Raw genomic sequence first — 16997 nt, 5'->3', positions numbered from 1 at the left:
AAATTGCAGTGGCAGGTGGCACCAAGGATTCTTTCTAACCACAGAGCTCAGGACCCTGAACTTGTGTAATTTGTCCTGGAGACCTCCAGCACACACCTTGACATCATTGCCAACAGAAAGTCCTCATCTCTGTCACCAGCTCTGAGCTCAGAACACTCTGGGCAGTGTTTTCAAGCACTTGCAGTAACAATGTTCCTTAAGGAAGAAATAAAGACAGCTACTTAAATGTCTGATCTTGGGCTGTCAACTATGATGATAACACACATCCATTTCAACAGAACTAAAATGAGTTTTACCTCTCTGCCAAGCACCAAATCCCTCCAGCATGTTTTAAATCAATGGGATAAACTGAAGCCTCAGGTGACAGGGAGAAAACCAGTGAGGCTGATAGAGAAGGCTGTTTATATATGGGAATTATAGTCTGCAGAAATGCCCTCTTGTACACCCTTGCTCAAGTCACATCCTGTATCCCTTCATGCCAACTGCATGTGTTGAGTGATCACAAATTCCCCAGACACACAAGAGATCAGCATCTGCCACTTTATCCTGTATGAACATGAAAACCAGAGCCAAAAGAAAGCAAAAACCTCAGGAAAACAAACAAATATCCACAACAGGAGTCAGGATATGGTTCTTTCTTTTCACTGTGGGTAACTTCTTTCTGCTCAGAAAGAACCCAGGAGATGTTTCTTCCTTCATTTATTTCCTGATCTGCCCAAATATTTTGTCTTCTCCCAACCTTAGGCAAGCCCTTCAGCGCCACAGCAATCCCATCACAACAGGATGGCCAACTCCATACATGGCTGACACCAACCTCCTCCCAGCTGCATGAGCTCCAGCCTGCGCCCTGCTCAATTTCAATTTGCTCAATTTGCCTTTGCCCATTCAGCTCTAGCACAGAAAACAGCACCAGAAAAACAAGCACAGTGAACAGCGAGCTGACACTCCCGTCAATGACATATCCCTCTCTTCCACCAGCCACAGAACAGTTCTCAACATGCTGCAGGAAAAGGCCAGAAGCCAAACAACTATAACTCAGTGGAAGAGAGCTACAGAGAACAAGGTCATCCCCCTAGTGCCTCAAGACCTCAGAACAGTGAGGAGTTTGTTCAGTAAAAATGGAGGTGAACAAGCCCTGTGCTTGTTTCACCAGTCCCTGCCAATCTAATGAAGGAGAAAAGTCCTATCTGATCCAGGATCTGATATTCAGCTTAACACTGACCACAAGGAGTAAGAGACACCAACAACTACCACAGAGTTTTAAAAACACTGTAAGGCAGTGTGGCCACTGTGGGAAGAAGAGACAGGCAAAGGCTGAGGGGAAAGCAGGAACTTGCTCTAGGTTAGAGAAAGAAGGAAAATGACTGGGGAAAACAAAAGAAAGCAGCCTAGAGGAAACACAGGTTAATCTGACACTTGAGAGTGAGCATGAGACATCACTCCTGTGCGAAAGCAAGGAAACAAGCTAAACAAGGAGACAGTTTTTTGCAGCCCAACTGTGACTACAAAAGCAGAGGCATCTTCTGTTCTGCAATATGCAGATGACCATATTGCATCCTTAGCATGGATGCAATCCTTCCAACTCACCTGGCAATTAAAACAATTAGCTGTTGAAGCTCTGCCTGAATTTGCCCTGTAGTCACTACTGGCTCTCTGCTCTTCCAGTCAAACTGCAGCCAAACAAAAGGGTCTGAAACTTCAAAAGCCAAGCCCCTCCTCCCAAAACAAATCCCAAACCTAGAACTAAATACATCCTGCTGTAATACAAAGTTTTCTGGCTGTGTGGACTGAGCAAAACACAAAGACACACAAGTAACAATGACAGAGAAACAGCACAAAAGGGGAAGAGACCATCTTAGGAACTTTCTGCCCTGATTGCTAGGTTAGAAAAATAACCCTTATCAAGAGTAACAGTGCACATGAATAAAAGTAAGCAAGTCAGCCACAATCCATGATATGGATGTAAAAGACTCAACAACAAAAAAACCAGGAGATCCCAAAAATCAGGGTGGTATGTCCAACTACATGGAAAGCCTGTCTCTCTTCTGAAATGTGGAAGGCAGAATCATGACTCACTGGCACCAAATTAGGGGATTTTCTTGAAATGGTGCTTTGCTGCCCATATCTCTCCCCTCATCCTGGTAGTACATGAAATTGCATTAGCAAAACCTGCCAAAGGTCCTCTGCACCCTTCAGGAGTTCATCTGTGAGGCAGCACAGTTGAAAAAGTGTACAGAAATGGGAAGGGATTTACAGTTCTGGAACAACAGTCTAAGAAACAAAGACTTAGTAAAGCAGTTTTGTGCCCAACCTAGCTCTGGCAAATCAAGCAGACATATTTATATTTCAGCCTCTAGATGAGGTAAAGTTAATTTCCACTGGCAAAGGTTGAAGTTCAGGAAAAAAAAAAATGGAACAGAGCACTGGATGTTTCACTTAGCAGTTTTCAACGCATTTGCTGCTGCAAGTAATTAAATTTAATGAAGATGTTGACATACCGTTTACTGGGAGGCTCAAGAAATATTCTAGTTCTGACCTTATATGTGTTTTGTGATATGTCCTGGTATTAATGATAGATCCTATTTGGTTTGCAAGTGAAAAGCATAATTATTGAGCTTTGAGGCCACACAGAAAGTGTATTGCTTTCTATAGAACAAGAACTGGTGGCCAGTAAAAAGAAATGGTCTTATATTACAGCAGCATGACTAAGGAGACATTAGAAACCATGTCCACGTCTGTTTAGCCTCACACTTTTGCTGCTTCATTTTGACAATTCAATAGTCTTAAACACTAAAATTTTTAAAAGCTATAATTTTGAATTACTGCATGCAGTCATGATACAAGGAAATTTATAAGGCTCCAAATCTGCCAGCCATATGAATAAAATGCAGTGCTTTGCACTACAACATGATTAGGCCAAAGGGGTTATTTTCAAAAAATAAAGGGCTACTCCAAAAATCAATAACAGCAGCCAGGGCAATTTAGGGCAGATATTTCACATGATCTTAAGAAGCCTTTGCTGTGGCTGAAGTCATAATGTGAAACTGTTCATTAATCTGTTAAGTCACTCTGCTTTACAGACTTTATGACAAGGGGTTGAGCTCGTGTGTCTCTCCAGTTTGTGAGAAGAGGGCAGATCACCACCCCCACAGCCCCTGAACACAAACACACATCTATAACACTGCTCACTCCTGCTGCTCTTCATGTTTTCCCACATTCAGCTATAAAACTTTTGTGTCTCTGCCTTGCTTGCAGCTATTTCTTATAGAAAGAGATGGGAGCATTACAACATGGTGCCCTGGCAATGCAGATTTTGGGATTCTGTTGCCTTGCCCTCAACAGCAGCAGAGCTGGGAATACTTACCTGTGACACACAGAGCCCCACAGGATGACACTGCCATCAAAAAAACACAAAAAGCCCTTTCTGGCCAGAGACTAACATAAATGCAAGCTCTTATTCTCACAAAGGCTGAAAGAACATGGAAGCATATCTTGTGAGAAGATTTATTGAGCCCTCCCAGCAGTTCAATTTACAATTAACTTTTGCTGCTCAAGTTCTCAGAACTGTTAAGGACATTTTAGGGTAAATCACATGTAAGTAAATTCAAACAAACAAGCAGAACACTCATACAAATATATAGAAAATCCCCGCCATTTCCTTCTTGCAAGAGAAAAAATACCTGTGAGCTATCAGGAGAGCAGAAGAACATTTTACCACAATGGCAACCTCATTGTGTCAATAAAGGCTGGACACTACAAACCCTTCAGTGCCCCTATACTATGAAAACCAGAAAAATAACGACCAATATTTTCTGGGGGACTTTTGATGACTGTTTGTGAACACTCACAAACCAAAACATCATCTCTCCAGACCCCCCCAAAGAAGCCCACAGAGTACTTTACTTCTGGTGAGAAGAGGATACAGTGAAAACAGGTTCTTCAGATATTAAAATATTGCCCAGCAGGCAAAGAGGGATATGGTAAAAAAGACAGGACCTTTGAATGATGTATCTGTAATAAAAGAGTGACACCATCACCTTCTTACACTACTGCCCTAAGAGAAGCACACACAATCTAAATGATTGTTATTAATTGGTCTGAAGGGGTTGTTACGCTTTCTCATGACAGCTGTCACCAGAATTACAGTTGGGAAAGATAGGTCTGCCCAAAATGTTCAGCACCTCCTCCACTTTAGCTTCAGTTCCATGAAAAGTCTGTGAGGCACCCCGAAACACCTCTGAGATGTGCAGTTGAGTATTTCAGGTAAGTCTGCTGCTACCAACACAGAAGTGAAAGAGCTGAGTCACAGAAATCTAAATACATTCATCTCTTTCAATGAACGGATGGATCTAAAAGAATAAAAGGAATGTTCTAATTGTCAGAGAACAATTCTTGCAGGGAAAAGAAGCATCACAGAAATTCCCCTGGGTTGCTGTCCCAGAGCAGCTCTATCCAGACATGTACTCTGCCACTACAATTCAGTACCCTTCTCCCTCTTCTGCATTTTTACAGAGCTCAAAAATCGACAAGTTCTGCCAGATCCCCAAATCTCCCCAAGCCACCCTGCTATATTTCCTACTCCAAACACAATATCCATTCAGAGGCAGAAACAGCTCCTTTCTGCAACCATCTCAATTACATAAGCCTGCTGCACACCTATGAACCTACAAAACAAGTTTCCTAACAATGGGATGCAGCCTTTTGTCTGCCTTTCACCCCAGCCCAGGTTCAGTGCTGCATCCCTGGTGAATTAACTTTGATCACAGTTCACACTGGAGGTTATTCATATACACCAACAGTTAAAACCCAGCTACTCTACACCATGTGAGCCCTTCCTAATACTCCAACTGTACATAACAGTGCCTGCATTTCCTACTATTGGGACCAGTATCTCATCTAGTCTTGCACACCACCCACAACTCATAGGCCTGGGCCACAGAGGCAAGGATTTATTGCCTTCTAAAAACCCAAAAAACACACGATGCCATAAGAGCAGCCACCATTAACCTGATCTGCAGCCAACTGTATAATGTGAAAAAATTACTTAAAGCAGGTTATTCCTTCCTCAAGCAATGCTGAAAATGCTAACACTATTATTATAACACCTGTACTTGTCCGACCAGCTTCCCAGTGGGTGGCTTCTATTATTGTCAAAGTGACTTAACCATTAACCTCATTTAAAGATGATCTAGCTAAGTGGGACAAACCTGGCCTTGATCTCAGGCTGTAGTACAGATCTAGGCAACAAAGTCAACCCAATGAAACGCTGTTGTTAACAGAGTCATCGTTTTAACTGTTTTGAGGAAGAGTTCTTAAAGGCAACAAAATTATCCTCTACAGGATACAGCAGGCATGCTGAACTTTAACTCCACTAATCAAGAGTTTGAGCACCTGAGAGAAGCAAAATTTAAAAAAGAAACAACTGAACCATCCTTCCCCAAACTGAGTATTGTCCTGTATCTCTCCACACACCACTAACAAAAGACTGCTAACACATAGGAAAGGCTAGGACAGACACTGAAAATTATTCTCCACTTCTTATGTCAGTAATGGTACATTTTATTTTTAAAGCAGAAAAAAAGAGCAGTAGAACACATCTCAAGATATACACATCTTATTGGATTATCTTAAGCTAGCATTAGCAAAAAAATTCAGTAATTGCACTGTTCCAGACAACCCATAGACAAAAGGTTGTCTGGGAACAGCTGGTCAAAATCTCTTGATACAATTCTGATTCTGACCCAAAGAGTGACTCGCTAAATCACAAAAATATTTTGCTGCCTTTTTTTTCCCCTTCAATGAAGTATTTCTATGCAGATTATTTACTTCTTTCAATTGCTTTCAGCCACTTTCTGAACTTATTTTCTTTCATTTTTTTCTCATTTCACTTCTGGGTTTTTGTTTTTGTTTTTGTTTTTGTTTTTTGTTTTGTTTTTTTGGGCTTTTTGTTTGGTTTTGTTTGGTTTTGTTTTTTTCTGGTGAGAAAGAAAAGGAAAGTAGGAAACCAAAAATGCTACCAAATGATTACTGATAATATTTACCTCTCATACTTAGTTCACCAGTATCCCAAGCAAAACTGCAAACAACAAAATTCCTGCAGTTTAGCAGCTAGAACCACTCAAGGGTCTAGGAAAAAAAAGTATTTTTCCCTCTTCTAACACAGCTTCCATACATTCCAGTTCTTTGAACATCTGAAAATATTCTCTTTCCATGTCAATGAAACTCATCCAGGAATTAAGGTTGGGGTTTCTTTTTCCCAAAGAAGAGCTCTTCTCTTAAGTGATAGGCAGTGACACCAAAAGATGCCTCATAAGCTACTCCTTAAAAAGCCTTAAAGCTTGATGTGGTACCCCACACCATCTCTTCTATTTCTGTGTTTAAACAGTGTCCCTCCTTCTGCTGCTTTTCAAGCATCCTCTACACATCCCTCCAGCACAAGGGGATTAACACCTTTCAAAAGAAGCATTGAAAAAAAGAAACAGTGCTCAGGTTCTCCTTCCTGCAGCTAAATAACTGAAGGCACTTTTGGTGTCCTCTGTACAGCAGATAGAAACAATATTTACTCTTCCTACTATTACAGGTTGACATTTAAAGTTTAATCATGTGGTTTCATCAAAGTGGCCTACTCATAAGATTAGATATTATGAAAAAATCTTTCCCTGTGAGGATGGTGAGGCCCTGGCAGAGGTTTGCCAGAGAAGCTGCGGCTGCCCCATCCTGGAAGAGCTCAAGGTGAGGTTGGATGGGGCTTGGAGCAACCTGGAATAGTGGAAGGTGTCCCTGCCCATGGCTGGAGGGCAAAAGGAGACGATCATCAAGATTCCCCTTCCAACCCAAACCACTCTATGATTCTATGAATATAAAGGAAAATCAGGAGCATGGATGGAATTTGCAGATCCTTTTCCCACTGGCTATGAATAGAAATTATGAGTCTGAAATATTTTCTACAATGTAAATCTCTGCTAGCAAAGCCAGCAGGGTCATATTCCAAAGTCAGCTGAAGTAGTGAGGGAAAAAATTAATGTACTATGAACTGGTGAGGACCCAAAGCAGATCACTTCCTACAACACCACGTTTACTCTTGGTTTTGATGCAACTTCTGGTTTCCTCTTAATGACCAAATGAAGATGCTTTTGGTGCAAAGCTGCCTGCTGCAATTTGGTTTGCAATAAAAATATTAAGCAGCACCTTAAACAATTAAATTCTCACTCTGAGGCACCTCTTACCATTAGAGTCCTCCACTTCTTCAGCAGGAGTGTGGTTCTTGGAGGTGTGGTGGGCGTATGAGGCTGCAAGGTTGACAATGCGGGGTCTTGGTAGTGTCAGTGCTTTCCCATGCACTTTCAAGGAGTGCTCTTTCAGCTGGCTGATTGTCATGGTGGAAAATGAGCAGGAGGAACATTTGTAGGCATGTTCACCTGGGTGAGCGAAATACAGGCAAGTCATCAGCTCACAAAAGAAACAAAACGGGGCCTTCACACTTCTCTTACTGAACTTGGCAGTAAAATTCCCATGGACTCTTCAGCGAAAAACTGATCCCAAAGAAAACAAGCTATGCATGTCTCCTTGTCAGAGCAGTCTGGAGTCTGTGGGTGTAGACACCTGCTTTGGACCAAAGTATCACTTTCTGGTAACTGCAGATCCTTGTACAGTGGCTGATGTCAAGAAAAACAGAGACCAGACTTTCAGCATGCCTGTGTTGCATGGTATGGGAAGAAAACAGACTCTGGGATGAAAATGGAATAACTCAAGCACAGCACTTTCAAATTTGTTTGGGAGCACAGCAGCTAGAAATGGTGAAGTCGTTTGTTTCGGCATGCAGCACATCCAGTGTCATAATTAATGAAGCAAGAAGGACACTACAAAACACTAACAAAGGCCCCTCCACAAACAAAAAAAAAAGAAAGGAAAAAAAAGTGTGTAGTGCAATTACATTTGGGAAAGGTTACAATTTTCCTTATAAATAGCCTGCCATTAGGCAGCATCAATCTTCACAGAGTGGCAACCAAGTCAAGGCTGGTGAAAATGTCAATGCCAAGTACAAAAGGCTGTATCTGCCAGGCTGTGTGGAAGTGCGTTACGAGAAAGCACTAAAAGAAGTGAAAGAACAGAAGTAATGCACAGTAGTGGATTTAATTTTGAATACATTCCAAGCCATAGAGACAGCAAACAAGGGGAAACAAATCCTGATACAAGATTTGTTTTGCATGGAGGCATGGAGGCAATTGGATCACAAAGTGAAACTGTCCCAACACAAACAATGTGATATTATATGCAGGTGCCAAGTTATTGTTTTGGAAGTGCCACTTCCATGTACAAGAGTAATACTGGCCACATATGAGCTGAACATAAACTGCCAAAACTAATACAGGAGCAAAATATTCATGAACAGCAAGAGAAGAATGAGAGTTCTGGCAATGGATGAAGCAGAAAATGTTTTCCACTTCTTGACAAATCCAGCAAAGAGGGTTCTCAAGCAGCATTGTTTCCCACACCAGAAATAAGTGAACCAAAAGAGTGTATTAAAACACATGTGTTGCAGCCATTCAGAGCAAGCACACCTGAAAGGATTAAAAGCCATCCTCCACAAAACTCCCATCTCTGTCCTCCAGAAAAACCATGCTAAACATCAGGACAAACTAGAAACTCTTAGAATGCCCTTTTTGGTGTATCTGAAAAAGAACAGATCACTCGAAGAGTCTGAAGTGGTGAAACAAAAAACTACCCTGAAACTACATTTCTCACCTGTGTGTTGTATGAGTCATATATTTCCTTTTTACAAACAGAAATACATTTATTGAGTAGCACGCACAACAAGTTGCTCCATGGAACACAATAATTTAAGGACAAAAAATATTCCAAGGTTACAAGATACCAGTGGGATACAGATATAGACCTTCATGGTTTTATCAGTGTAAGAGATTCCTGGATGACAACGTGCACCAACCAACTGCTAACTTAAAAGCACCACAAGACATTAAAGCAAATTAAGGATGATTACATACCAAGCCTAGACACACTAATAAATATGCCCACTATTCATTTCCAATGGACATCAGAACGTAAAAGGATGTGTCTGATTGGAGAGGAAAAGCCACAGCTTGGCCCAACAGAAGTCTTCTGCACTTTTTTTGACTGCTAGTTTTGCATCTTATAGTGATCATACTAACACACATACAAATAAATAAATGTAAGCGTTTATGTAGTGGGCCTCAACACTTGATATGTACTCAAAGCACTATGTTCCAGATTACACAGAAACTGAACTTGTACAATGCTCTTATCTTACAATCACTCATTTCTGCACTCCCAGAGTAATTGCTGATTAAGAAATTGGTAAGAAAGATTCCTCAAAAACACAAGCAAAAAAAAACCCCAAAATAATAAAAAAAAATAAAAAATAAAACAAAACAGGTGAAAAAGTTCAGATGAAAACAACAGAGAGCCCATTTAGAGAAACTGTAAATTGTTCTGCTCCATGTCAAAGGAGATGGCACACACTGGATGAAAAACAAATGTCAGAAACACTGGTACCAGCCATCACATAAGAACGGATTTTGTAGTTCACTGAATTTTGATCCATACCCAGAAAATGAGGCAGAGGCAGACTGAACACTAAAGACTAAAACATTTCAGGAATCAGGATTTTATGGACTTTTAAAGATCTCCAGGAGACTTCAGGAAAAATTCAGGAGAATTGAAGTTTTAAATTATAAATAAATGGATAATGAGATGATTGACAATTGAAAAAAAAAAAAAAAAAAAGAAGATAACATAAGAGAAGTTCAGAGAACCACTGTGTTATTGAAAAACTGAGGAGTGTGAGGATATCGGACATTTTTGTTCAGTAATACATATTTCTGAATGACTGACTCAAAACAAACCAAAGCAAAGCTCTGACTGAAAAACATACAATCAACTTTTCTGTGATGTGACCACCCATTTGGTAGAAATGGGAGTGAAGCAGAAACATATCTGTAAGCCTTTGGAAACCCTATTACCTGAGTCACTGTGCAAGCACTATCTAGGCAACCATGAAATTGTGGTCTTGTACAGTGCAATACATGTCCCTTCAAGGGGTCTACTACACCAAGTTCAGAGGCATGAATTCCTAATCAATCAATCAATCAACGAATTACATTAAGAGAAGTGTGAAGTAAATATTACTTGCATGGTAACTTCGAGTCTAAAAATCTGGCAGGTTCAAACAAGGAGCCCAGCTGTGTAATAGCATAAAACAATACTTTATGGTTGGTGAAAATAAAAAAAACATGGCTCCTCCATACAGGATGTGGGATTCTGTGAACTGGAACTGCTGCATACAGTTGGTTTCCTAGAAGGGACAAAATGCCATGGTCCTCCCACACAAAAGGAAAGTGGCAGAAGTTAAGCTAATCTATTTTATCCATCCAAGAAACAGAAATTGGCACAAGTTCTGTGAAATGAAAAAAAAAAAAAAATACATGAAACAAAGTACACAAGGCCATCAATACCTCCTATATTTCTGTAGATGAAAAATGCCTTTGGATCAATAGCAGCAATAATTTTTTTTTTCATCAGTAGATTGCTACAAATTTCTCACACCTTTTCTCTCTATTTTCTCACACCTTTCTCCTCCACCCCAGAGTATATGACTTTAGTAAGCAAATAATAGAATAGGGAATGTACTTGTGGTCCTTTTTATCAGAAACTCCCTTTCAAGGAGTGTCTACTCACAACTTTTTTAACAACTGGGCTGGTTTTCAGGTTTTCAGACTGGTCATTATTCTATTATTTGCACCAGAGTGCATGTTTGGATTGAAAACCAAAGGATAACCTTTCAATGCAGGTTGTGTGACGGTGCCAAGAATCTAAAGCCAAGGAATAAAGATGAGGAAATCCTGAGTCTCACTTTTTAATAATCAAAGGTACAACAATTTCAGGTGATCTACTCTGTGTGACACATCACCTTCCCAATTCCGGTTCCTCGGAAGCACGGCTTGCTTTTATGGATTCTGTACAAAATACAGAGATTTGCAAGACAAATTTCCATGTTTGGTAATACAATTTTGACATTCTCAGTCTGTTGCACACTTGACTCCCAATGTTCTTAGGGTTTGGTTTCAGCATGAAAGCCAGCGTAAGGCTCTACCAAAAACCAAGGTGCTGTTGACAGTCTTTTTCCCAGAGTCACTTAAAGCACAAAAATAAATACAAAGAGCAGAGCAAAGCTCACTGCCAATTTTGTCATGGCATCTATGGTATAAGAGATGAAATCTACTTGGAGAAAAGTGCAGAAATAAGGAAAAAAATACCATTCATATAAAAGAAAAGAGAAGAAAAAAGTTCTTGAAGTACCCACTGCTTTAAATCCTTGCCTTTCCCATTAGCCAAACTCCCACTTATCCCAACAGGTTCCATTGACTGTGGCCTTTGGAAAAAACCTTACCCAGCTCTGGTGACAAAACACGTGGTTCAATCCAGCAGCTGTGATCAGCCACAGGAACACAACAGGCCATTTCACTGCAAGACTGAGAGGGGAAAACTTACCAGCGTGAGCCTTGAGGATGTGGGTTTTCAGGCGGCTGTTGTAGGATGACTTGAACGGGCAGAGCTTGCAGCGGAATGGCTTGTGGTGTCCGTGGTGGGTCTGCATGTGGCGGTCCAGGCTTGAGGAGAGACAGAAAAGGGAGACAGAAAAGAGTCAATTGTTTCAGCTGTCTCTTCAGAGGCAAAGCAAAGCACTCCACAGCAACAGAAGAGTAAGTAGAGATCCTTTCTCACACTCTTTCCTCAATAAATTCAACAGGTCTGCTCACTTAATAAAGTCAAATCTAGTGTGAAGGAAAGGAGCAGAGCTGACACCAATTCTGCTTATACAGAGAGCAAGTCACCTAAATAAACTTACAGGGCAAGATTAGTATAAATTATGCATGATCCAGACTGAAAGAACCAGATGAAGAAACATGAAACAGGCAAGAAATTATTTTCTTATTAAATTATCATTACACAATTTTTCTTCTGCCAAACATTTTTGTGAAAATAAACATATACCCCCTCTTGTTCTGTTGATCAAGGGAGGAAAAAAAAGAAAAAAAAGAAAAAAAAGTGGTTCTTTTGTTGACCAGCTTTACTGAGGAAGCCTTCTTTTGGTTATAGCAGCAAAAGCAGATTAGAGATCCTGCTCTGGGGAGGGTGCCAGCAGGCTACAGTTGATGAGTTCTAGGATTAAAAGGTAGCAGAGTTTCAGAAGCAGCAGTGTAGGAGATTCTACATGAAGCTCAGCAGGAAAAGAAGGTGTGGCAAAGACCAGCCTCTACTTTCTTCAGGGAAAATGGAAATACCAACGGCCTGAATACTGCAAAGTGATCAAAAAACTGCTCTCAGCACAATTTGCCCTAGTAGCTCAGTAAAGTTTGGAGGAGGAAAAAGAATGTTTTCCACATTTTCTAAAGAAGATCAAATTCATTCTAACTGAGCGAATCCTGCAGACCTCTGCAGTTCCTACGTTGTGGCTGACAGACATGAATTCCCTGTCTCTGGGTGGCAGGCAGGTAGTCTGAATCCCGGCTGTAAATATTTCCAGCACAGGCTCTACTTTGGACGCATTTATGCTTTGTGATCTGGTCTTAGCTTGAGTCATCTCACAGGGCAGGGACACTGCAGGAATTGTAATTTGCCAAAACTGCCATCCACCCATCCCCCCTCACCTTGGTTCTAGATGTATTTCAGGCATAGTTCTTTTTATTTGTCCCAAATTGTCCTGCTCTTTTACAGAGTACCAACATGTAACTCAAACAGCAGTTGTTCCAGCCCTGTCACACTACACAAGATTCCACATGATCTTTAGTCCCACACTGACAAGAGCCTAAGCCAGAAAATTCCTGTTTATGAGAGCTAACACTGAATTCTGTGTATTCAAACATCTGATAACAGCCAAAAAACAGAAAATGAACTTGTATCTCCTCTCAGTGTCACTTCATACAAATACAACTTAGCAGAAATCCAGGCTGGAGCTTGGGACAAGACAAAATGCACAGGTTTTCTAGAGAAGTGGGGGAAAATGTCTCCTAAATGAGCAAGGCTTTGAACACTTGCAGTGAATACTTCATAGAATAAAACTCGTTTTAAATAGCCTCCAGAGAATGAGATTACTTAACAATTAAAGCAGACTGCCAAAGAGGTATGTAATACATATTAAGCTATTATAAATATAAATACCATAAGGTATTACACATGGTAATAATTAAAACTATATTCACAACCACATATTTTGCCAGCTCCAAAAGGAGGTTTTAAAGTTTTGGTAAGATCTGGGAGAATATTGGGCTGTTTAAATATTTAGTTTGGTTTCCTTCATCGACTTAATCTCCCAGGAGAATAATTGCATCAGAAACAAAAATAAAAGAAGAAGCAAGCAACTTCAACAACAGAGACCAAGTTAGGTAGTGAGTTCTTCCCTGCCATTCACCACTTTTTGATTTACCCGTCTCACAACTTCTGGGACATGACTTATCCTCAAAACAAAACAAAGTGACTAGGCACCAAACTCAACAAAAGTTTGAATGTTGAAGCAAGTTTACCAGGCAAACAGCAAGCCCTGCAGGGGCTCCCCTCACTGTCAGCCTTGCCAAAACAGAGTGGGATACACCCAGCAGTGCACATCCTTTCCCCAAGTCCCTCTCCTACCCTTGGTTGCTCAATCCTGTGGACCTTTCCAACTGTGGCATCAATTTGCAATGCTGTGCAGTGCAACCAGCAGAAACCTTGCTTTTTTTTAACACAAGGAACTAAAAAATCTCTTCTCTGCATATGCATTTGATTGAGAAATGGTGACATCATCACCCAATTTAAGAGTGCTGTGAATGCCTGGGTCAAATGAGCACCTGGATCTATCTTCTTTTGTAAAACAGTGAACAAGCAGCTCTCTCCCCAGAAATTAAGAAGAAACACACACCTGCAAATCAGGTCCAGGGTGCCAGCAGAAAATTTATCACAAACCCCATTTTTGGTGGGACACATATACTTTTATTATTAAAATAATTTTTAAAACTAAGAAACTAAAAGCTAAGTCAAATCTCAGGGAAACAAAGGATAAAAAATGTCACTGTTACTGATGACCTTTTATCAGACAAGGAAGCAGGATGAGGGAGTCACTCATACAGTACACTGGTATGAATTTGAATTATTTGTAGACTGAAATTGCACGACATAATTGAGAAAAAAAAACCTGATTTAAGGTAAATTTATGACATTATTTTAACATTAGAAATGTAAAATCAGCCCACAAAGAGCTGTAGTAATTACAAACAAGGTAGTTATACACAGCAGAAGTTTCTTAAATATAGAAGATTAACTTTTCTCTTCTTGGCTTGTTAAGTCTCATGCATGCAATACAGGTGCATAAGTGGTGGGCTGCACTGTTTGCCTACTGAAATAAGCCTTATTCTTTGGTTTGCATGCTTCTCCCCTGCATGTAAAAGGAAGGTTAACAGAAATTCAAGAAGCCAATCATAATGGCCAAGGATTTTGCAGTGTGGAAAATACGTTAACACCATGAGAAAAGTGTGGCTCAACCTCAACATCAGGTCGAGCGAGCTCTTCTTCAGTGTCAGCCCACAAAACAGCACTACTAGCTGGTGATTCTTTAGGAAACACACAACAAAAAAAAAAAAAAAAAAAAAAAAAAAAAAAAAAAAAAAAAAGTAAAATAAAATAAAATAAAATAAGCACTTACTTGTGCCTGAAAGCGGAGACAAAGGAGCAATACTGGCAGCTGTACTTGTCTTCCCGGGCAAACATGGCCAGAGCTAAGTGACTCCTCTCATGAGATCGCAGACCCTGCATAGACATCAAAACCCGGTCACACTGGCTGCAGTGGTAGCCCCCAGGCCTGGCTTCATCTTCCAGGGATGCTCCATATTCAGCTTCTGCAAATTCCACAATGCCAGGGTCTTTGGCTCCCTCAAAACCCTCCATCAAAGTTGTGTTTGAAGGCTCTTCAGCTTCCTGCTAAAAAACACATATCCCCCCCAAAGCCATCAATTCTCTCTCCCTTTTGCTCCTCAGTCTTTCCCCTGTGTTCATCAGAATGTCCAGGCTTCCCACTGCATTATTTCTCTAAACATATCGCTACACAAACTCCACATCAATGGCTTTCTGAAAAAAAAAAAAAAAAAAAAAAAAAAAAAAAAAGACCTATTCTTGGGAGGGAAAAACATAGTTACATCTATTATATATACGCATGCACATGTTAAAAAAAAAAACAACTCACTCTTTGGTCAAGTTTGTGTCAGATCACACAAAAAAGCAAGAAACCTATCTTTCAATGGCTTGGTGTGAATATTGTAAAATTGATCAGATAATAATTAGTAAGTTACAGAAAAGTTAATTTCAGTTTATTTTGCGCTAGCTGACTGTAGCAACCCTGCTGACTAATATAGTTGTCTACTCTTCAGTAGACTTTGTCCATCAGTGTCAAACCCTCAAGAAACAAGCTGGTTGTCTAAAATGCCAAAACCCTCTAAAAATACAGAGCAAACAGGAAAAAGCCCATTTTTTAAACTCTCATTCGTAACTTTCCTTTCCCGTTTCTAACCAGAGCCATGCATTTGTGCAGTTACTTAAATACCCTGTAAGAGGAATTTGCAGCACATTCTTTAGGCCATGGCTTTCAGCTCTTGTTCCTGATGCAAGATTTTATTTACTCAAAAGAAAGCACTGACCCTACACAAGCATCACTTGAGAACTGAGAAGAGGGAAAGGACTCTTGGGAGGGAAGCATCTGAATCTGTCAGGAGTACCAGCGAGAAGGTGAGGAAAGGTCAGTGGTAGGGCAATGAAACCTCTCTTAGGTGGTGCGAGTTAGGCTGTGGAGGACACAGCTTCATCACAAAAAGCAGATTATGTCACCAAATAAGGCCTGTCAGTCAGGCAGCAGGAGCCTCTCACAAGAGCTAGTTCCCACAGCCTTGGCACACTTTTACTTCCCCTACTAATAAATCAGGCTTTGGAATATAACCTGGAGATGTCGTAGGAGGCACCCCTTTACACGGGGAGAAAGGAACAAGTTTGCATCTAACCACCTGAAGGGGATCACAGGCTCAGCTGACCACTGAATGTTTTGTTTGGAGCCAGCGTACAAATTCCACGTGGAAAGGTGTACCACAAGCAGCTTCCCACATTTGTATGTGCACACTTCCTCTTCCTAAAATAAAAATCATATACATATAGAAAAAAAGAAAACAAACAACACATTTTGAGCTTGACTAAGCAAAAATGCGGCCCATAAAGTAGCTGAGAGAAAGTTTCCCGCTCATAAACCAAGTGTTTTAGTCATCAGCAACATCAACCCCTTTGTGGCTGAGAAGAAATAAGAATTTAAGAATCTTCGTGCCCCTGGATCAAGAGTGAAAAAAAGTTAAAACATCTTGAAATGAACCAAATGCACTTCAGAAACTTAGTGTTAGATTAAAACATCATGCCAAACTGGAATGACTAGTTCAAAACCCATTCAACTTCACAAGAGCCTGCCACAGGTTATCAATGAAGCCTTTATTTTACATAATTCCTGTAGTTTCAGTCACTTTTAGTCACCTTTCAGGAACTATTACCTTCACAGTGGCCGACACAGAAGAGACATTCCCGTACTGGACATGCTTGCGGAGGTGATTACAGATGGCTCGAAGTGTTGGATGGACTTCCACGCAAAATTTGCATTTGTAGCCAACCACCTTCCTCTCCTTGAGTTTTGAAACATCTTCCAAGTGTCCATAAGCCTGTTTGAGCACACAAGCATAAACCACTGAAGCAGGCTTTGTCACCTTGTTTTTAGGAGCACAGACCAGGCTTTAGACCTGATGTTATACCTGACGTCCAGTCTTGCAGAACTGCAAGGTTCAATTTCTGTTGAGATCATTAATTCCTACAAAGTAAGTGGACAAGACATCTATGCAGAAGAAACATTCAGTTTATGGCTAACAGTGGCCCTCTAGGAGACTATTTTGGTTTGGCCTGAG

General features: G+C 40.5%; 1 protein-coding gene across 5 annotated transcripts in view; it reads right to left on the bottom strand.

Annotated features, from left to right (window-relative positions):
• Positions 1-16997, bottom strand: part of ZNF462 (zinc finger protein 462) — an 86846-nt gene that overhangs the window by 23517 nt on the left and 46332 nt on the right. For 2 of the 5 annotated variants that reach the window (XM_056513970.1, XM_056513969.1), the window contains 4 exons: positions 16593-16757; positions 14717-14991; positions 11530-11648; positions 7227-7418 (listed from right to left, as the gene is read on the bottom strand). In XM_056513970.1, coding sequence (XP_056369945.1) covers positions 7227-7418; positions 11530-11648; positions 14717-14991; positions 16593-16757 — 751 coding nt within the window. The remainder of the gene's footprint in view (positions 1-7226; positions 7419-11529; positions 11649-14716; positions 14992-16592; positions 16758-16997) is intronic. The other 3 variants (XM_056513971.1, XM_056513972.1, XM_056513973.1) reach the window with 3 other exon arrangements.

This window comes from Oenanthe melanoleuca, chromosome Z (assembly GCF_029582105.1).
Source record: "Oenanthe melanoleuca isolate GR-GAL-2019-014 chromosome Z, OMel1.0, whole genome shotgun sequence".
In the NCBI taxonomy this organism is placed as follows: domain Eukaryota; kingdom Metazoa; phylum Chordata; class Aves; order Passeriformes; family Muscicapidae; genus Oenanthe; species Oenanthe melanoleuca.
This window is presented reverse-complemented; position numbering and strand designations above follow the sequence as displayed.